This window comes from Ambystoma mexicanum, chromosome 7p (genome assembly GCF_040938575.1).
Source record: "Ambystoma mexicanum isolate Mex_15411 chromosome 7p, UKY_AmexF1_1, whole genome shotgun sequence".
NCBI classification, from domain to species: Eukaryota; Metazoa; Chordata; class Amphibia; order Caudata; family Ambystomatidae; genus Ambystoma; species Ambystoma mexicanum.
In genome coordinates, this window is record NC_090939.1 from 755,381,854 (window position 1) to 755,404,417 (window position 22,564).

General features: G+C 50.3%; 1 protein-coding gene across 13 annotated transcripts in view; it reads right to left on the reverse strand.

Annotated features, from left to right (window-relative positions):
• Nucleotides 1-22,564, reverse strand: part of LOC138526302 (LIM and senescent cell antigen-like-containing domain protein 1) — a 548,584-nt gene that overhangs the window by 52,986 nt on the left and 473,034 nt on the right. For all 13 annotated transcript variants that reach the window (XR_011283543.1, XR_011283548.1, XR_011283545.1 and 10 more), the window contains one exon: nt 22,404-22,524. Coding sequence is in view for 4 of the 13 variants with exons in the window: in XM_069636882.1 (XP_069492983.1) it covers nt 22,404-22,524 (121 nt within the window). In the remaining 9 variants the exon portion in view is untranslated. The remainder of the gene's footprint in view (nt 1-22,403; nt 22,525-22,564) is intronic.

The following is a 22,564-nucleotide window of genomic DNA, read 5'->3' on the forward strand; positions in this document are numbered from 1 at the left end:
GTGGGCACACGCCCCAGGGAAGAGCCCTCACCTCTGCCACCTTCCGGATTGGGATCTGCTTGCTCTGCACTTTTCTTGCCTTCAGCGATGAGCCCTGGGCTTGTGTGAGGTGTTGGGGGAGCTGGGGGGAGCGTGCCTCAGTCCGTTCAAGCCAAGCTCCGGCTAAGGGCTACCTGTGGTTTGTTTTGAGCCTGTTGCTGCCCTGAGTCTCAATCCAGCCAGCTCATCCTTTCCTCCGTGCTGCAGCTAACACGTTGCCTGCTTCAATTCCCCCCCAATTGCAAGATCCACTGGACTGGTTTGTGTTTTTTGTCTAGGGGGAGGGGGGGGGAGACTGCCCCTGTTTTATGCCCAGTAGCTGGGTCCCTGCATGATCTCCCGCCATAAGAGTCGTGCAGCGGGTTGGGCCGGGGGGCAGACAGCAGTGGCCTCATTCCCCGCCCCCCGTTGAGTTTTTTGCGGTGGGCACTGTGCCCTCCAGATCCAGTGCTTGCTACGGGGCCCCCATAAACGTGGAATATCTCTCCCCGGGGCGGCCATCAGGGAGACACCGACCATCCCGAGACCAGCCCCGGGGCCTCCCCCACACACACCACCTGCTCTGCTGGTGGATAGGGGCGCTCCACCAACACCACTTCTCCGTGGGCCAATACTTCATGCCGTGGGTGCAGGTTGGTCTCCTTTCCTCTTCTGTTCAGCACCTCAGTCCCTCTTTTGTTGGCCTTTCTCTCTGAGTTTTCCTTTCTACTCGTGTCCTGGCCCCAGTGTGAGGAGCTTTCACTTTCGGAGGCAGCGATATTCGTGGTAACTCTGCCACAAAAGGTCAAAATCCTCTGCTCTTTCGCCCTCAGGTGCCCCCAGTAGTTGTCTGCTTGGGGGTGACAGTTGCCTTATTGGCGGGGGGGGCTCAATCTACTTTTGCTCTACGCCGCTGCTGCTTTCATCGGCGTGCCCCCTGGTGGCCTCCACCCATTTTGTTTTTGAATTAATCAGGTGAATATGCTAAGATTTCAACCACTCTAAAACTTTTAGATCATACAGTACTCCTTCATAAGATGATTTGGAACAATTGATAGAATCTCTTGCACAAGTATGCAGCACAGCTCCAACATACAGAACATGAAAAACCCCTCTTGCAATTGATAAGTTAGGGGTTAGTAGTGATGTAGCTGTAATCGGGGTCTGGAAGCCCATTTTAGGCCTTCATTCACCTTGTAGTATAAACAGTAGGAGGATATTCTGCCCCAGAATGAACAGGATAGAACGGGATCTGAAGAAGCTACTCTTCAAAGAAACCATGGACAATCCCTAATAGCTCCAACTCCACCCTATTTCTCCCACACTGGAGTCAACCCCCTCCCCTGTTAAGCTAACCACTCCAGATGCTCCGCCACACCCGCACCCTACTTGCAACCCTTTATGAATGTCCCCTGTGCTCCACTGCTTCCCAGCTAGGTTTGCACTTTATAATTTCCATGCATACATAGCACACATATATGCTGTTTTGCTTTGGTTGAAGCAGATTTCCCCCACCTTTGCGATACATTGAAGCTACATTTCAGGGGGTCAGAAAAGCAGAAGGCAGCCCAAATGTCTTTAGCTGCATGCAATTCATTTTTCATGTTTCGTTTGCCACTCTGGCCCAAAGTCATGAAGCCTTGGGCCACAGTGGGTAACATCTCCGGATTACTTTAAAATGCCACAAAGGACCTCCCAGTATGCACAAAGATTTGCTGAAATGCTTACCCCCACCCACAATTAAAACGGATCTGTATTTAAATGCAACATTGTTAAACACGTTTTTTATGGTTTTTCAAAATGGGTGGCTACCCCCATAACCTATTTTGTTTATTTTTCTAGTCCCACATCCCCTTTTAGGAGTCTCCTTTTTTGGTTTAAATATTAAAACATGTTGCTTCAAATACAATACGGTTTCACTGCTGCAAGACTTGCTAATGGCGTTCAACGGATGTAAATCATTCCATGATGTAAGGTTGGATGACAGGAATGCACAGATGAAGGAAGCTTTCCTTCAACACATTTCTAAACCTGCACAAAACGTGACTACCTAGGACTTTGAACGCTCTTTTCAAGCTCAAGTACTTTGAGATGGAAAAGGTAAACCTTAAACAATTCACATCGGACTGTCCCGATCCCTCCTGCAATTAAGAAAAAGGCTGAAGGCTCCTCTCTTCAGAGGATCATCTCACTCGTCTCAGCTCTTCAGAAAAGACAAGATAACCTGGGAAGTCTCTCTGGCCCAGACTGCACCCACGTGTCCCTCCTTAACCTGTATCCCCAGCCTGCAAACCTCACTCTCCCTTCTTTACATATTCTCCTAGCTGTCCCCCCAATACTCTATCCTTCTTAGTGTAGCCCACAATATTATAAACTATGATATATGACATTTATAGCGTGCCTATATACAAGTGTTTCAAGGCGCGACGAGGCCGGTGAGGGGAACAAGACACCGATTTTACTAGGCCAAATGACACAGATTGTGCAAGTGCAGGGGAGAGGGAAGGGGAAACGTGCCTGGGGAAGGGGAGGAAAAGCAAGTGCAAGAGATAGGATCAAAACATCGAAAAACATGAATGACTCAATCTTCTTGTTGAGCAGCGCTCAATTGCTTCCCAGCAAGCTTATTGAAAAAAAAATGTCGACTCCTACATAGCAACATTCAAGATCACCCCTCCACCCCCTGGCCTCCATTTTAAGTATTTCATTGAAGGTTCTTCATCGTCTAACAGTGTTCCATTTTATAACCCCCCCCCCCCTCAGCCTTTCATATCACTGAACAAAATACCCAGCCAACATATACTCGGGCTAGCTCCAGACAGAATGTGTGGGAAAGTGCTCTATAGTGGGATAAAAAAAAAACTCAATTTTCTCCCAACATGTTTTTCACAGGCGATATCATTGGACACCCTCTGGGTCTTTCCAAATAGGTCCACTATCATGTCATCCTTGAATTATCCGTATGGGTCAAGCTATGGATTGATCTTGGTAGCAGGTTTCCCCCAGTAATATGTTTGCTATCTCACCGGCTTGCCCTGCGGTCATAGGGATGGTTTGGCTTTTTTTTGGTGGCACAAATCAGTTTATAACTGATCTCGGATCAGAAAGATAACATGTATTTATGAGTAAGGGTTGGGGGTCTTATACCCACTTAAAACAACATTTCCACTATAGATCGAGGCAAATGAGGAGGGGTGGCAGGTGTCTAAGCACTTCCTTTTGTGGTTTATTATCCAGGAAGGGAAAGAAAATGGCAAGCTACCCCACCATCTTATAGTCAATAAAACATATTTTTATTTCTTAGTTTATGCCTACATTTCTCCCCATTTCGCTTGCTTGCAGCTGTACATAGGCGTGTGCCCCTTTCTTGTATTACCATTTTTTTTTGTCTTTTTCTGCTGACAGTAGCCAAATTGATCAATTCTGACAATTTGTATCTCCTGCACTTTTTCAGACTCAAATGTTCGATCACTTCTATGCTGTCTTATTACACCTGGCATAGGTTAAGCCCCTCTTGTTCACAGATGCTATTTCCATATAGCCTCTTAAAGTAGCTGTTATCACCGATTGTTCAAATAGGAGGCTGCCCTGTAAACATTTGTATATGTTTTAACCTGTCTTGAAAGTGAAGTGCCGATTCTTAGCAAAACAGGGTGCCATTGCAATTTGGGACTGCTGGCTTATCAGGGAACTACGTCCTGAATGAGAATGCTGATGACTCCAATTTAATGTTGATGGCTTGTTTCTGTAGTACAGGAGTCTGTAATCTGTGGCTCCCCAGATGGTTGGGAGTACAACTCCCAAGATTCCCCCTAATCGACTGGGCTGACTTGGGGTGGTGGGAGTTGTAGTCCAAAGCATCTAGTGTGTCCAAAGTCGATGACCCCCTGCTCTAGTAAAACCATCGGCTCTCAAAGTGGGTATGGCCCAATGTAGCAGTAGGGAAATCTAAACTGAAGAAAAGGATTAAAAAACAAACATGTGCACTACATCCTGCGCAAAGCATTTAGAGACAGACGTGGAAATGTGCGATGTTAACAGCCCACCCACAACAAGAGTATATGTACAAATTAACTGACAAGACCCGAAATAAGCCTTATGTCACCAGAAAGGATCTAGAAACAGTTTATTAAATGGAAAACAGTCAATCTGAGATGAAAAGCACATTTTATAGAAAAGTAAAAAAAGCCAAATCAATGGGGGCCTACATTTTGTATACAAGACTGAGAATTAGCTTTGTATGAAGAAACAAACTGACACATGAAATGTAAATTGTTTCAAGGAGTTTGAATGCAAATAAAAGGTTATAATGTTGTCCTGTTTAAAGTGAAAATTACAGTGGGGGAATGGGGACAAGAAAGACATGCTACATTGTGAATAAAACAACTTGGCATAGGGAGTAAAATGGCAATTACGTCCCAAAAAGGCATGTGGGATGCCTTAGCCAAGAGAAATGAAACGATGAGCCTTTGAAACTGGAGAATGAAACCTAATGACACTTCCTGGATTAAACCACTGCCCAAATGCTCTCTCTTCTGGGACAAGATCTTGCAGAGGAAAACACACATACAAAGAATAGATGCTGAGCAGTGGTCTGCCCCTTAGGTAACCAAATCTTCCCATCAGCCAGGTCCTTCAAGAAGGAAACAATTCACACTTTTGGAGACCCTGAGTCTGACACATGGAACAGGCAGATGGTGGAATCACTTAAGTTGGCAGGACCGTGTCAACAAATGGCCCGGGACAACCTAATCTCAGAGAACCATCTACCAATGAGTCCCATGGGAACCACATTCTCTGGAGTCATAAATTGCCAGCTCTGAGCGTCAAACAGAATGACACCAAATGTTCTGTTGTCAGGCAGGGGATGCATAGTATGCCATTTCATATTGTGATGCATCTCATTACATATAAAAGAAAACAGTAAAATCACTATTTAAATTTTACATATGGAATCACATTGTTGTTTGCAACTTTTGAAGGAAATGTCTTAGAAGCTTACTTTTAAAACAAATGTCAGGATTAAAAGCGATCCGCTAAATGTAAAAGGATATTTTTCTGATAATTGTTTAACTATGCAAAGAAGACGAATATAGATATTTTTGCACAGAAACTTCACACCTTAGTAGTTGATATATCCGAGCGGCCGTGCTGGCGAGCCAGTTCTGTTGAGGACAGTATTAATATGTGAAGGGATCAGGCCAGGAAAAGCAAAAATCAGTCACACACACATTACATGCCTTGCTGAAATCAGACTAGCATCGTTGGATTTGCCTGAGTGAGGGCAATCTGACGAACTGATTAGTAACATGATCACATGTGAGGAACATGATGTTTCTGAAAATTACAATTGTTTAATGTAGAAAGCTATCAGATGACATCACATCAAATGGGAGGAAACTGGGTTTAGGAGGTACTCCCATTAGACTGTACTCATTGGGCATGTTAATGTAGAGGGCAAAGGGGAAGGTTTATAGTGGGATGTCACTTTTGAAACAGACTGATCATTTAGATTAAAGACATATTAGATATCTCTAAAGATAGGGGTTTCTACTTGATAAAAGTCAGTCAACCAAACACAGATACTGGGACACACACACACCCACACACATACATACCACACACACACACACACACCCCCCCCAACACACACTGACAGGTGGACTGATTGATGGGATGAAGGAGAGAAAGCAGAATTGACAAAAACAGAAAGGGGAAAAGAAAAGGTTGTCTTACCTGGGACTCATTTTGGATTACTAGCAGTGAACTGTAAGAGAAACCAGGCTGTGGAGGCAAATTGACCCAATCTTGCTGACTGATGCCCATGTGTTACCAGAAGGGAAGTAGGGAACCAGTCCTTAAGAGGGTGCCCCACCTTTCTGTGAGACAGCCAAAAGACATTTTTGATCAAGTATAAATTACTCACTGTGGTGACTGATGTACTCTTAGTCCATAGTCCCCTTTCCTCCATCCTGCATGGGGCGTTCCTTCCAAGGGACGGGAGACGGAACCTTTTTCATCAGAAAAATCCTTCTTCCCCTTTAAATTTAGAGGCGTGCGGCCCAGGGAGCATGCGCTGCCCTCACTCCGCCCTCCGGTGCCACACCTCAGTCCCCATTGACGCATCAACAATAGATTTAACATTGCTGAATGACACCAGTATTATTAGGGGTGGGGAGGTTGGTGGGACATACGGAGGAAAGGGGACTATGGACTAAGAGTACATTAGTCACTACGGTGAGTAACTTCTAATTACTCTTACGTCCCGTCCCCTTTCCTCCATACTGCATGGGCGATTACAACTGAATTTAGCCTCAATGTGGAGAGGAGACCCTCCTTAAGCAAATAGGTTCTTGACAACCGCCTGTCCGAAAGCCGCAGAGTCGGCATCCAAACAGTAATGCTTGCAGAAAGCAGAGGGAGGGGCCCAAATCGCCGCCCTGCTTATGACTCGTCAAGGGACATGGCGCTGGAATGCGATGGCCATTGTATTGGCCCTGACTGCGTGGGCATGCATGTTAGCTGGCAGCGGCTTGTGCTGGCCCTCATACGCTTCTTTGATGGCCGAGACCATCCCGCGCGATATGGAGGCCTGATAGCCTGGTCTTGAGCCTCCGAAGGTGACAAACTGGGCATCCAAGTTGCAGAAGCCCTTGGTCCTGTCCAAGAACTACTTCAGGGCACTCCGGACATCCAGGCAGTGCAACACTCTGTGCTTCATCCTTGGGATCGGCAAAAAATATAGGAAGGAACAAGTTACTTACCTGCAACTGTTGTTCTCCAGCATGGGTCTGGCATGGATTCACATGCTCATGAATATTCCCCGTCGTCAGGCCGGAAATCCTCGGTATAGAAAAAAATCAGTATCAGTTTCGTTTCTGATCTGTCTTTCTTAGTAGTAACCAATCACTGGTCTCTGGGTCATACTGCCCCCAGCCAATGACTGCCCTCTCCCTAAGCCCTGCCTCCGGCAGCCATCCTCAGATTTGATAGCACGTAAAGTGGCAGTATGACCAAGTGAAGAGCCGCAGAGCGGTAGGGTTCGCATGTGAATCCATGCCAGACCCATGCTGGAGAACAACAGTTACAGGTAAGTAACTTGTTCCTTCTCCAGCATGGGGTCTGGCATGGATTCACATGCTCATGAATAAGAGAATATATAGCAGTACACACATGCACAACCACGGGAGGTGGCAACAGGCTCAACATCAAGCAATACAACAACTCAACATTAAGCATCACTTACCTCCTCACCAGGCTCACCTTAAGCGAACAGGTTGCGCAGCACGGCTTGGCCGACCCTGGACTCCTCCCTGGAGTCCCGATCGACGCAGTAGAATCTTGTGAAGGTGTGTGTCGACCTCCAAGTCGCAGCCCTGCAGATGTCCAGCAGAGGCACACCAGACAGGAACGCTGTGGTAGCAGCAATCACTCTGGTCGAATGGGCTCTCGGACGGCCGGGCAGCGGTCGGTTTGCCAACCGGTGACAGTGCATGATGCACCCGGAGAGCCATCTGGAAATGGAAGTCTTCGAGAGAGCCTTCCCTTGATTCACAGTCCCAAATTTCACAAACAGCTGTGATGTCTTCCGGAAACTCTTTGTGCGGTAGAACTTCAGCGCTCTAGCTACGTCCAGCGAGTGCAGAGTCCTTTCAGCCGGCGCTGAAGGAGACGGGAAGAAAACTGGCAACACCAAGGGTTCGTTGAGGTGGAAGTCCGACGGCACCTTGGGCATGAAGGAGGGGTGCGTCCTCAGCACCACCCTTGTGTCGTGAAACGTCATGTATGGTGGCTTGCAAGATAGGGCCTGGATCTCTCCCACTCGTCGTGCGGAGGTGATGGCCACGAGAAACGCGGTCTTCCATGACAGAAATTTCAACGGTGCCGAATGCATAGGCTCAAATGGGGACCCCATGAGCCTGGTCAGCACCACGTTGAGCTCTCACGCCTGGGCAGGGGCCTTCAACGGCGGGATTGATCGGAACAATCCTTTCATAAATTCCTTCACCAGTCGATGAGACCACAAGGACGCCCGTCCTGTAGTTCTGGTGTATCGCGAGATGGCGGCCAGATGTATCTTGATGGAAGCGTGAGCTAGTCCTGGAAGTCCGACGGCACCTTGGGCATGAAGGAGGGGTGCGTCCTGAGCACTACCCTTGTGTCGTGAAAAGTCAAGTATAGGGGCTTGCAGGAAAGGGCCTGGATCTCTCCCACTCTTCGTGCAGAGGGGATGGCCACAAGAAAAGCTGTTTTCCATGACAAGAACTTCAACAGAGCCGAGTGCAGAGGCTCGAACGGAGGTCCCATGTGCTTGGTCAGCACCACGTTGAGCTCCCACGCCGGGGCCCGAGCCTTCACCGGCGGGAACCATCTGAACAGTCCCTTCATGAATTCTTTCACCAGAAGATGAGACCACAAAGACATCCGCCCCGTGGTTCTGGTGTATCGGGAGATCGCAGCAAGATGAATCTTGATGGACGCGTGCGCCAGTCCAGCCTTGGCCAATGACAGTAGGTACGGCAATACTTGAGGGGCCGTAATCCGCAGAGGGTTAATCTTCTGTGCAAGGCACCAGACAGAGAACATCTTCCATTTATGCCCGTAGCACTTGAGAGTTGAGGACGCCCTGGCCTTTGCAAGAAGCTCTCTGCAGTCGGCCGGGATGTCGTACCCTCCAAACTCTAGTGCTGCAGGAGCCAGGCCTGCAAGTTCAGTGACTCCGGGTTGTGGTGAAAAATGGCGCCTCCTTCTCTGGAGAGAAGATCTGCGTCCGTCGGCAGCTTGACTGGTGTGGACACTGACAAGTCCAGAAGGTCCAGGAACCAGATCTGTCTCGGCCACGCCGGTGCGACGAGGATCATCCTGCACCGGGACCACTTCAGCTGGAGCAGCAACGGCAGCGGAGGGAACGCATAAAGAAATAGGCCGTCCCAGGGGAACGAGAAAGCATCGCCCATGCTCCTCGGCTGGGGGATCCTGCTGGCAAACCTCCGGCACTTGGAATTCGTTGCTGTCGCGAAGAGATCGATTTGGGGTTCGCCCCATCGTCAGAAGAGTCGATCCACTTGATCCTGGCGTAGTTCCCACTCGTGGCACGAGCGCAGCTCTCTGCTGAGTGAGTTGGCGATCGCGATTTTTATTCCTGCCAGATGAAAAGGCACCAGAAACATCCCTTGCCACAGATCCTGGGCTTCCTTGGATAGGGCAGGGGATCTGGTTCCGCCCTGCTTCCGGATGTAGAACATCGTGGTGGTGTTGTCAGTGAAGATCCTCACCACCTTGCCCTTGAGGGACAGAAGAAAAGACCCGAGGGCCCAGAACACTGCTTGGAGCTCCAAGATGTTGATGTGGAGTGACTTCTCCTCCGGGAGCCAAAGGCCTCTCGCGTGAAGATCTCCGGAGTGCACTCCCCAACCTCCCAGGGAGGCATCTGTCGGCACCGTCACCTGGTGAGCTGGGGTCTGAAAGTCTGTGCCCGCCGACAGATGAGAGCGGGTACCCCACCACCGGATCGCCTGACGGAACATCTCATTGAGAGGGATGCTGTCCTCGAAGCTGCCCGTCGACTGGACCCAGCGGGTGTCGAGGAACTCTTGTAAGGGGCGCATCCGAAGCCTGCAAAGGTGCACCAGATAAATGCAGGAGGACATCATCCCGAGGAGGGACTTGATAGATCTTACTCTGGCCATGTCCGTGGCCAGCAGACGCTGCACCTTGCCCAGAATGGTCCTGGTCCTTTCCTCCGACGGCGAGGCCAGCCGCGCCACTGTGTCGAGTTTGGCTCCCAGAAACAGGGCGACTTGCGACGGAACCAGGTGGGATTTTGGAAAGATGATGGAGAATCCCAGGTCCGTGAGCAGCTGGACGGTCTTCGCAGTGTGCTCCACGGTGAGCTCCCTTGTCCTTGCCCGGATGAGCCAGTCATCCAGGTAGGGGTAGACGTGGATCCCCTGTAGGCGCAGCCGCGCCGCCACCGGTGCGAGGCACTTGGTGAACACCCTGGGTGCCGACTTCAATCCGAACGGGAGGGCCTTGAACTGGTAGTGCCGCCCTTGGACCACGAACCTGAGGAACTTTCGGTGCCTTTTTAGAATGGGTGTGTGGAAGTACGCATCCTCCAAGTCCAACTACGACAGGAAATCGCCCTCCTCCAGCTGTCCCAGCACGTGCTGGAGGGTGACCATCCGGAACATCTGTGCCTTGATGCACTTGTTCAGTCGTCGCAGGTCCAGGATGGGGCACCATCCTCCTGTCTTCTTTTTTACGAGGAAGTACCTTGAGTAAACGCCGGAGCCCCGAAGCCTCTTTGGGATGAACTTGATGGCACCCTTCTTGAGCATCGCCTGTACTTCCAACAGTAGTTGAGGGACGTGATTTTCCTTCCTGGCCACGGGTGCAAGGCGAGGGCACTTCTTCTGAAACTCGAGGGCGTGCCCTTGGGCCAGGGCGTCCAGCACCCAACGGTCGGTGGAGATGGACTCCCACACGCTGACGAACCTCGCCAGCCAGCCTCCCACCGGGGTGATTCGGCGGGGGCCCGACCCCGCGGTCGGTTCAATCTTGTTTGGAGGCCGCCTTGCCTCCTTGACCTCCCTTTCGACGACGACGGGCACCACCTGACTTGCCGCGTGCCCTGTAGGCTTCCTGGGACAAAGATCTTGCCACTTGGCGGTACGTGGAGGAGCCACTGCCAGATCCCTTGGAGGCACCTTGTCTGCCTCCGGAGCTCCGAAAGGACAGCCGTTGTTGTTGGAGCACTCCCAGTGCCTGGGCAGTCTCCGTGTCGGTCTTGATGGCCTGAAGGGACTCATCAACCGCCTTCCCAAACAGGTTGTTCCCGTCAAAGGGCATGTCCAAAACCTTGGTTTGTACGTCCTGGCGGAAATCCGTCGCCTTGAGCCATCCTCGTCGTCTCAGGCAAATGCCGTTGCCCAACTGACGGAAACCGGTGTCGGCGATGTCCGTTGCCACCGTGATGGCGTGGTCTGAAGCAATCTCACCTTCCTGTAGGATTTCAAGGGCCTCAGCCCTTTTGGCGTCCGGAAGGAAGGCCAACAGAGGGGCGATTTTGAACCACAACTCCCTGTCGTAGCGGGCTACGATAGCCAGGGAGTTGGCCGCCTTGATAGTCGTCGCTGCGGATGAGATGACCCGTCGTCCCATCGTGTCCAGCTTCCTGCCCTCGCCGTCCGGCTGGGAAGTTGATGTCGAGGCCGATGCCCCCCCCCAGCTTTCTTCTTTGCCGCCGCCGAGACGACCGAATCCGGGGTAGGTTGCGCCCAAAGGCACAAGGGGGCAGCGTCGGGGATCTGGTACTTCTTCTGGTACCGGTCCCTCTTTGCCGGCGCCGTGGCAGGGTTCTTGAGGAGGGCGACCCCCTCATCCCAGATGTCATCAAGAAGTGGCACGGCGAGGACCGTCTTCCTTTTAGCCTCGCGCTGTTGGTAAAGGAACCCTTCCTTCTTCTCTTCTGGGTAGAGCTGGAAGAGCTCGGATGCCCTGGAAATCATGGCATGAAAGGATCCAATCTCGTCGGGCGGGGAAGCCCGAGCAGGGGGCGACAGGGGACACGTCCCTTCGTCGCCTCCGTCGTCATCTGTACCTGTAGTAGCTGTGTCCGTGCCTGTATCATCCCCATGGGTAGTAGACCAGGGGGAAGGCAGAGCAGGCTGCAGAGGTGGGAGAGGTGGCGTAGGATGCGTCCTCTTATGCGGTGGACTTTCCGAAGGTCCCGGCTCCGGTTCCCCTGTCGGGTCTGGCTCAGGTACCTCCGTCGGGGGGAGGGGCAACCTTGTCCTTATCTCCGAGCATAAGGACTGAATCGCTGACAAAATGGCTGCCGAAGTGTCCTGTGGCGCCGGAAACGACGGGCGCGAGGGCTCTTGAGGAACCTCGTCAGCGACAACATCGCTCTCGTCGTCGCCCTCGTCGGGATCCTTCCCGATGGGCTGGGCCTCTTCCATGACTTCGATGAGTTCTTCTTCCGAGGTCGTGTCCGTATCCACGATGGCCACCTGCCCCTCCCCCACCTTTTCCAACGAGGACTTTGTGGGGGTCTTCTCAATGGGCCTGAAAGACGACTCCCTCCGCGGTGGCAGGGAAACTCTGGGTCCTGAGGTCGCCTCCACTGGCGTAGCCTCCACAGGCTGAGCCAGGGCCGCTGCGACATCCTCAAGCGAGGTCTTAGCAGGGTGAATTAAGGCCATCGTCGCCTTCTGTACGCCTGGGACCTTCACCTTTGGGGGAGGGTCTGAGCCTCGCTCCCCCTCTGCCGGAATCTTCGAGATCGACTGGGGCCTCTCCAGAAGCTTCGCCGGGTTCTCGGACTTCCTCTTACCCGAGCCAGAGCGTTGGCTCGTGTTTGATGGCGCCGGGAAGGATGCGCCCTGCCTGGCAGCCAAGGAGCCTGACCGTTCGGCGCTCCCGATGCCCGCGGACTCGCGGTGCTTGGCCTTTTGTTGGGCCCCCGGCGCCGGGGCGCCCTCACAGGACTTCGAAGACTGCTCGGACTTCTTTTTCTTCTTCTCGCCTGACGGGCTCTTCCCTTCCAGCCAGTTGGCGAGACGGAGGTGGCGATCCTTCCTGGTCCGCTCCGACATGTTCGCACAAAACGCACAGTCCTTCTCTGTGTGCGTCTTGTCCTCATGGAGACAGTAGAGGCATAACAAATGCTCGTCCTCCTTGAAAACATTCTGAAGCTGGCATCCAGGGCAGGTCCTGAACAGCTTCCTGGGCGTCGAGCTTCCTTTCTCCTGGGCCATGTCCGGGGTAGGCCTCGGAACTTCTGGAATCCTCCAAAAGCGTAACTCGACGAAATCTTCACCCTTGAGGGGCGTAGAAAACTCCGAATCGGATCCCCGTTGATTGGATGTAGAAACGGTGGAGCTTGAGGCTCTATTTAACCAAAAAATGAGAAAAATCTCCCGAAAAAGCGCAAAAACGCAGCAAAAGCTCGAGAGCTACAGCATGAGGACTCCCAATACTTGAACGTGCGGTAAAAATCTGAGGATGGCTGCCGGAGGCGGGGCTTAGGGAGAGGGCAGTCATTGGCTGGGGGCAGTATGACCCAGAGATCAGTGATTGGTTACTACTAAGAAAGACAGATCAGAAACGAAACTGATACTGATTTTTTTCTATACCGAGGATTCCCGGCCTGACAACAGGGAATATTCATGAGCATGTGAATCCATGCCAGACCCCATGCTGGAGAAGGACTATTTCCTCTTTCAAGTGGAAAGGAGACGGCACCTTGGACAGAAATGCTGGGTGTGTCCGAAGGACTACTTTGTCCCTGTGAAAGTTAGTACATGGTTCCGAGGCGACCAGCGCCTGGATTTCACTGACTCTACGAGTTGAGGTGAGGCCGACCAGTAAGGCCGTCTTGATGGTGACCAGCCTGATGTCCGCGGACGCCATTCGTTCAAACGGTTTCTGCGCCAGGGCGCCCAAGACTATGTTAAGGTCCCACAAGGGGTGGATGACCCTGCCCCTCCCCCACCCCCGGCTGCGCCAGAAAATGTGCTGGGCCCGTCGGGGGGTGTATCGGAGGCACCTCCGAGAGGCTGCGCAGCTCCGAAAACCATGGTCTGGCCGGCCACCATAGTTCCACCAAGAGACCCAGGAGATGCTGGTACCACCAAACTGAGGTGAGGTTTAGTTTATTTACTTAAATAGCGCAGCCCACCCAAAGGGATCTGGGCGCTTTTACTTAGGTACATGGTAGTTGCAGAAATAATACACAGGGCCTCAAAAAGCAGGGGAGGAGGTGCGTTACAGATCACCTTACAGGCAAGAGCAATGAGAAACTTAGGGGAAACAACTATGCGGTCAAACATAATTACATACAATCACTAGGCCCAAGTCACAGTTGCAGAGGAAAGAGAGCAGTACACCTGGACCCCCTGGAGACACCTGTCTGCTGAGGAAATGAGTGGTGGCTTTCTTGATGGCCGAGATCTTGTCCTCTGATGGAAATACCTTCTTGGAGCACAGTCCCAGATGAAGCCCAAGAATGTCAGTCTGCGTGAGCTGCAGCTGCGACTTCTTGAGATTGAGTGAGAATCCCAGATCATGCAGTGTTTTCATCAGGGCATGCGAGGAGTGGTGAAACACTTCCGGAGATGTAGCCCTGACAAGCCAGTCATCGAGGTATGGGTAGATGTGTAGGCCCTGTGCTCTGAGGAGAGCTGCCACCGTATTCATGACCCTGGTAAAGACCCTGGGGGCCGAACGGAGGCCAATGGGAAGGACCTTGTATTGAAAATGGTAGCCCATGATCCTGAACCGTAGGAAAGAACAATGGGGCTGCCAAATCGGGACGTTTAGGTACGTGTCCTTCAGATCCAGGGAGCACATCCAGTCTTCTTTGCACAATGTCTCTGCTATAAAAGCTGGCGTAAACATCTTGGATTTTTGTTGGGGTAAGGAGAGGTTGCAGCACAACTCTCAGGCCCGCCTGGCAGGGGAGTTTGCTAGGTCTGGAAAAGACCCGGGGCTAAGCTGATGTCGGTACTGTTGGGACTGGGGGCTAGCTAGTCTTTTGGCTGTAGCTCCTGAGATTCTATCCGGGGCTACAACCAAAAGATCAGGGGCTATAGCCCCCTTAGCCCCCCCTAGCAACGCCCCTGCCGCCTGGTATTTCTTCTGAATGGCGACAATCCTGGAGTAAAAGCCCAAGCCTCAGTGAGAGGCTGGGACTTCCTCCACTGCCTGGCTTTCTACAAGCAACCAGATCTCTGCCAGAACAGTTGCTGTCCCAACCTGAGGGAGTGGAGGGGAGGAGGGAGGAGAGGCTGGCATGGGTAGGCGGTACCCCGTGGATACCACAAAGAGGATCCGGGGGTCCGCAAAATTCTGGCGCCAGAAAAGTGCATGGAGAGCAAGCCTGCCCCCCACCAGAGACGCGTGGATCTGAAGGGGAAGGTCATGCCTACTTTCCCTCAAAAGGCTGTCGTGGAGGAGGGGGACTGGAAAAAACCCTTACTCCCCTGCTCCCCCTCCCCCCTTTTTGTTGCTTGCGCCGGTTCTGAGACAACGAGCGGTCTGGCTGTCTGGATTTCCGTTCCTGGAAGCTGCAGAACCCACCATACATACGCCCCCTGTCGGAGCGCGGCTGTGACTGGGTTTACGACTTGGGCATGGCCTTTGTCAAGATGGATAAAGACTTGGCCATTTGTGAGCGGTTTTTCTTCTTAGCCAGCTCTTTGTCCATGGTGGAGTGGAAGAGACCCCCCCCCCACCGAACAGTAGATCTAATATGCGTTCCTGGACGTCTGGTTGAATTTTGTGGCTCAGAACCAGGCTGTCCTTCTCATGTCCGTGACGATACAGATGTCACGGCCAGAGGTGTCAATATGGGCCATGGTGGATTCCATGAGGTGTTGCGCCACCAACTTGGCCTCAGCCAGCCCCACCTTAAAACGTGATTGGCTCTGCGTAGGGAGTTCCGGGAGGAAGTCTGCAATTTCCCACCATAACCTTTGGTTAGCAGCAGCCAGCATGACATCGGCGTTGGTCTTACGAAGATGAAGGGATGCGTTGGAATAGAGTTTCTTCCTGTATGCCTCCAAAATCATCTCCTTGCCTAGCAGCGCAGTAGAGGAGGAGGAGGCGGAGGATGACCGAGGCTTGGAGTATAGTGATGCCGCAGCGATCACAGAGGAATGTGGCTGAGGATGGGCCGAGAGCAAGAGTGTATCCCCCTCCATCTGCCTGTACTTGGCATCCAGGCGTCGATTGACCAGCTGGACAGAGTGGGGCTCGAGCCAACCCTTCTTGGTCAAGGGGACTACATCGGTCTCCAGAGGAATCCTGTTTTGGCAGCGGGGGCATCGCGTGAGGACTTCAGCGAGAACCCCCTCTGCCGGCTGCTCAACCTCGGGTTTGGGGTAGGCCCAGGTACTCCGCCAGCCCAACAAGACATTTGTGGAAGGGCCTGGCTGAGGATGGTGTGTCCGGATCCTCCTCCTCACTCGTGTCCTGCGGATCAGGAGGATCCTGCATAGGTGGAGGAGTAGCTGGAGCCGGAGGCTGAGGCACAGGAACCGCAGCCGGAGGCTTGTACGGAACCGCCTGAGGAGTCGGCTGGGGAGCTGGAGGCAGATGCTGCTGCACTGGGACCGGCGGCAGAGGCGTCCCTGAGGATAACCCGCATCCGAAGTGAATTTATGAACCAGAGGAACCTCTTGAAGGATCCCTCTTCACTGGCCTGAGAGGCGGGACGGGGTACTGATAGGGTAGCCAGGGGCTGCTGGAGCCGCTACATACCCTGCCCATATGATATGATATGATATGGCATTTGTAACATGCCTATACACAAGTGTTTCAAGGCGCGACGAGGCAGGGAGGGGGGAACAAAGGGAAGACAGACAAGTAAGCTGCCCTGCACATAAGAAGGATAGGCTGTAGGCCACGTACCTGGTTGAGGCCAGTCCCACCACGACACTCGTTCTTCGCCTAACTCCTCGAATGGCGTCGGACGGGTGCCTCTGTCTGGTGCAGCGGCCATCTTGGCGAGCTGCCTGCCACGTGCCTGCGACGTGTTGCTCGGCTCGCTGGGCCCAGCCTCCTCCAGGACTCTTGCATGTGGATCACAAGGCCTACCCGGGTAGTCGGGCATAGGCCCGGTAGGTGAGACACCCTCGACCCGGGGGTCGGTAGAGCTGTGTTTAGACGCCCCCTCGGATTTATTGCCAGTACTAGGGCGTAGCCCCTCTGCCATATTGCCGGTAAAAGGGCGAAGCCCCTAGGATGACAATCTGGTACAAGAACCTTCCGGTCCCTCAACACTGCCACCGGGAGGATCAGAGGATCCCTCGGGCCGAAGGCGAGTAGCTGCAGCAGCCTCGGTGCACGTGCTGGTACAAGGACCTGAATGGTCCCTCCCGCGCGGGAGAGTCCTTGGAAAGGAGTATCCTTTGCGGGGTGCGATGGAAACTAGCAGCCCTTCCTTGGGCCTGGCTCTGTGTTTCACAAAGTTCTTGAGGTCCTCTGTTGGTGACTTCTGGAAGAGCTCTCTCCACCTGGCTAGTCTGTTCATCAGCGCTTTCGATTACAGCGAGCCACACGCTGTACAAGCTTGTCAACCGTGGTCTGGGCCAAGGCAACGTAGGCAGAGGGCGTGGGGGTCTGAAGTTGGGAAGAGCCTGTTGCAGGATGGACACCTGCTGAACCCTGTGGAAGTCTACATGCGCGCGGGGAGGAGCGTGGCACCTGAGGACAGAGTACCTGAATGATAAAAAGACAAAGAAGAAGTATCAGCGCGTGGAATTACATGGCCAAAGCCAAACCCCGGAGCTGGCGAATTTGGCCCGTTCAAGTTGGCGCGGAAAAGGGGACTGGGGTGTGGCGCCGGACTCAGGGCAGCGCATGCCCACTGGGCCGCACCCCTGCGCGCCTCTACATTTAAAGGGTAAGAATGTTTTTTCTGGTGAAAAATGTTCTGTCTCCCGTCCCTTGGAAGGGACGCCCCATGCAGTATGGAGGAAAGGGGATGGGACGTAAGAGTATGACTGAAGGGAAGTAAACTTGGAATAGATTAAACCCTACCCCTTTTTATTTGTGAAAGTACTGAGGAGGGGGTTATAATTTGACTGTACATCCTGGGAAATGATTAACTTCAGAAGCATGTGCGCTTCTGGTATGATGGGATTTCAGTAAATGGATCCTGTGGTGTGCATATTAGAAGGTCCCCCCCCCCAACCACCCCAACTCCTTCTCTGTGTAATGTGCAATCACAAAACAATTATTTTGGGAGGCAAAATAAAATCTCCCTGTGTACATGCTGTAGGGGTCAGTAATGCAAGGCGGACAACTGTGTGCAGTTCTCAAAATATGACATTTTATTTAAGTAAATGTTTTGAAATAAAGCCTTGCTTGCCCTACTCTGAGGAATTGCCTACCTAGTCTACAGGCTAGGGGAACAATCTCTAGCATGAATAAACCGGCCCTCATTCTAAACAAAACATACAAAGAAAATTCTATAGCAACAAAATGCAATAAACAATATCTTAATAGCCTTCACCTGTCCTGGGTAAGATCCCTTCTCCAGGCTTTAAAGTCAACTTCAAAATGCTCAAAGGAAAAGAAGTCTTCAACCAATTCTTGTCAACTCCAAACCCAAGCAAAGGTTCTTGAAACAAAAATCCACTGGTAACACTTCTTTGTTACTGGATGAAAAGATCCCCTTCCAATTTGAAGCAATTCTGCCAATGGTAATCCTGGTTTTGACAATAAATTATCTTCTTAAAGATAATTTGTCACAGTTCAAAAGATGGTGCAGTGTTTCCTCAATGACAATAATACACAGTTCTTTAGAACCTCTTATATGACAACCTTACATTTGGTTAGGACTTCTTCAGCGTACTTAGTATATTTGCCAGGATGCTTCTCTTTGGGCTGCTGATTCCCTTTGAACAACCACTCTTCTACTGTTGATACTATGAGAACAGTCACCTTTGTCCCACAGTACTTCAAAGCACTTCCATGTGACATCTGCCTACAACACCACAGTTCAAGTACTACTACCACTGCTTCGTACGTTTGAGTTATTAGGCAAAATCTGACAAGAAACTTCGACCTCTTCAGGTAGGCAAGGCACTCATTCCTTTTAATGACTTTTTCAAAAAAGGGGTAGCCTCATTGGTTCTTCCATCTGTCCGACTGCCACCAGAATAACCTGCTTCTGCCCAAAAGACAGACTTTCCTCTATCTTCAGTAGTCTTAAGTACCACAGGTTCTAATTTACTTCTGCGTGTTCTTCACAAGCATTTAACTCCCCTCCCCAGCTTTACTCACACCTCTTCTACCCAAGTAATTATCCAGGAACCGTAGTTAGACTCTTTCAGCTGCAGGTAACAATGCCGCACTTGTATCGTATGCCACTTGACGGTTGACAGCTTTACAGTGTAGGTGGTTAGCTCTCTAGATCTTAGCAAAACTACAAAAAGGGGCTTACTTTTGGCTTGGGAAATGCTCGTTTTTCTCTTCAGTATTTTAGACTCTTTACTTCTTGAAATTAGAAAGTATGTCAATTCTGTACACGGTATATGAATCAGTCTTAAAGGGATAGTTCACTTAACAATGGTATGGTTTAAAATGATGCATCATAATGAAAAATATATATAACAAAACTAAGTTGCTATGTCAAATTTGTGAGAAATGAGCCTCAAAGACTGGATTTTTTTAGCACTACTGGGCATCCATTTTGTGAAATGAAGTAGCCTCCTCTGCTCATGTTAAGCTCTGATCTCGCAGCACTAATCAAGCAAAATCCCCCTACTGGGAGCTTTTGCTTATTGCTGCCGGAGAGAACAGAATGCTGGCAGGCTGCAGCTGGAGGACATGCTTCTGGTGAGTGCTACCTTTACATTATTATTCCATTTAACCCCGCCCGCCGCAATCCTATATTCATGAACTCTGGTTATCAGAGCTCATGAATATAGAATTGCAGCTCGGGGTGTAGTATTAATAATTTTCGGTAATTTCTTATTAGTTGACCCGGGCTCGTCTGGAAACTAAAAAGGGAAGAACTGGTAATTATAAATACTATGCCGCTCGCTGTCATAGCAAAATGCTGGTACTTCTGCTTTTAGTTTCCCGGGCTCGTCCGGAAACTTAAAGCAAATATACCGGCATTATAAATACTATGCCGCCTGCAAGAATTGGTGGCCGGCGGAGTCTTCTTAAATGCTGGTACTTTCATTTGAAGTTTCTCGTGGTGCTTGGGAAACTTAAAAACGAAGGTCCGAGCAATTACGAATACTCATAATTGCTATGCCTTTCATTTTATATTTTCTGAGCTTCCCTGGACCGGGGGAGCAGAGGAAACAAAAAGAAAGTCACAGCAATTATGAAGACTCCAGCGGCGGCCGGCGAATTATTCATAATTTCCGGTAATTTCTTTTTAATTTTCCCAGGCTCACCTGGAAACTTAAAGCGATAGTACCAGTATTTATGTAGACTGCATCACCCGGCACAGCGGGCGGCAGTCTCTTCATGAATGCCAGTACTTTTGCTTTAAGTTTCCCGTGCTCTGCAAACTTTAAACGAAAGTCACGATAATTATGAATAATAACACTGGTGGCCGGCGAAGTATTTATAATTGCTGTGCCTTTCTTTTTATGATGTCTGAGCTCCCCTGGATCGGGGAAACAGAGGAAACAAAAATAAAGTCAAGGCAATTATGAATATTGTGGTAGCCTCCTCTGTTCATGTGAAGCTCTGCTCCCCGGCAGCAGTAAGCAAAAGCTCCCAGTAGGGGGCTTTTTGCTTGATTAGTGCCGCGAGAGCAGAGCTTCACACGAGCAGAGGAGGTAGCTTCATTTCACAAAGTGGATGCCGCCATGTGAAAACTTTGAAGCTCATTGCCCCCAAATGCTACATAGGAACCTTAAAAAAAAGATTATATATATATATATACACACACACACATATATATATATCCCATCTTTTTAAACCATAACATTTTTTGGGTGAACTACCCATTTAAGTGAAAGCAAAAATGGGCACACACACCTTCCTTTGATGTAGTTTTCACTCTGGGTTACTTGTAACTGGTGTAACATCAATGTTAGGTCTTCAGGAATTGTCTAGCAAGCGTTCCTATTCAATTAAGGACACGCAACCACTCCATGAGTCAGAAAATAGTACAACAATGGATTTAATTGCTTTCTGCTTCCCACGCGAGTGTTAAAGCTTTTAGAATAAGCGCAAGTGCTACAATTCCATTGTAAACCAAACTTCACTATGTCGACCAACTTTTACTCACTTCACACAGTACACAAGTTACTTAGGAGCTGGCTACAGTTACCGGCAAGGCTTACAAAGTATATCTGAATGCCATGCTTCACTTACCAGCTTCTGCAATTGCGGGTTGCTCCGCTTCCCCAACTTACTCGACTACTGCTACTACTTCTGGCTCACTTGGGACGCACACCCTTCTCCAACAAGGGTGTCTCCGGTCCAGCCACTTCAATTGGGCGTTCCTTTTCCTCCTGAGACCCTTGGCTTGCCTTCTGCTTCTGGCCTTGGTCTCTTGCACAGTCACGTCTCTGCAAAAGCAGCAACTCAGTTCACAGTGGAAAACTCAGCTTCCAGCAAGTCTTCCGTTGCACAGCCTCTGCAATTCAGGTTTTGGGAGAACAGGACCCTCTCGGAACTTGCAGATGAAATCTGCTGTTTCCATGCTCTGACGTTCCTTCTGTGCTCCCACTTCTTCGTGACTTGCCAGCCTCATGCTTCTCCTCTGCTACTACTACTGCCAGCCTTCCAACTCCTGTTCCAGCTCCTTCTACTCCTGCTTTCCTGCTGATGCCTTTTAGGCTCCACAGGTTTAGCAATAGTTTTAGGTGCAGGCTGTTCAGCCTTAATTGCCCGATTACTACAATGGCTACTGGGCTTAATTGCCCGACTACTGCATACCTTTCACCCCTCTTCCTCATCTCAGTACCTATAAGATTCCGGGACATGTTGTTCTTTTCCACAAAGTTCGTTTTTTTCTACTTCTGAATTACTTGTAAGGGTAGATTTAATTCCCTTAAGGTTTTTAACAGAGGGGTTGTACAATTAATCTTTTCCAGAGGAAGGTGGCTTAGAGAAAATAACATTTCCATAATCCTTTGCATTGCACCCTTGGGATTGAGGAGGGTATTTAATTTGGGATACCAAAAAGGATCTTTCTTTGGGTATAGCGTGCCTGAATTTTATAACCTTAGAGTTCACAACCTTATATTTAATATGAGGTTTAGAACTGGCGATAGGCCATAAACTCTTTAGGTACATTACGAAGAATCTTCATATCGGAGGAAAAATAATGTGTCATCCCATCGATACTCCTCACTACCCTGAGCCATGTCTCTTCCCAGGTGATCCACCTGCAGAACACCACCCCCAGGGTTGGGATCAGGAAGTGTCTGCCTTCCCTTGGCCACCTGGGAGGAGACTTCAGGCAAGGGTACAGCGAGGGATCTGTAGGATTCTTAAATACTTAGAACAATAATGTAATGGAAGTCATTCCTTCGTTACATCACCAAGCAGAGTAGTTCTGTTTCTAGCACTGAACCACTCAAGAAAAAGGGTAAAGGGTTAACCGCTACCCATGTTCCAATCTTTAAATAGCCCATGGAAAACACACATGTACACATTACCACAAGAGAAACCCCATTGTAGGGAATGAATGCTATTAAACTGGCATATCTCAGGCTCATAAAAAGAACTGTTTAATAAATACAAATTGTGCGCGCCTAGTTTAAGGTGCGTGGAAAATTCCCCAAACTAGTTTTTGCCCAGTTAAAAAAATTCTACAAAGCACTTGAGATGGATTTGTTCCCATAAAAACCTGTCAGTCTGGTTTCTTCTCCAGTATCATAGAGGACATGCATGCTTACCTGCCAGCATTCTTCACGAAGCCTATGTCGGCGAGCACCTGCTCACAGATGTCGCAGCAGAAGCATTCTGGGTGCCAGCTGTTATTCATTGCCTTAATAACGCGGCCAATGATGAACTCTCCTGGAGACCAAACCCCCCCCCCAAAATACATTAATGCAAA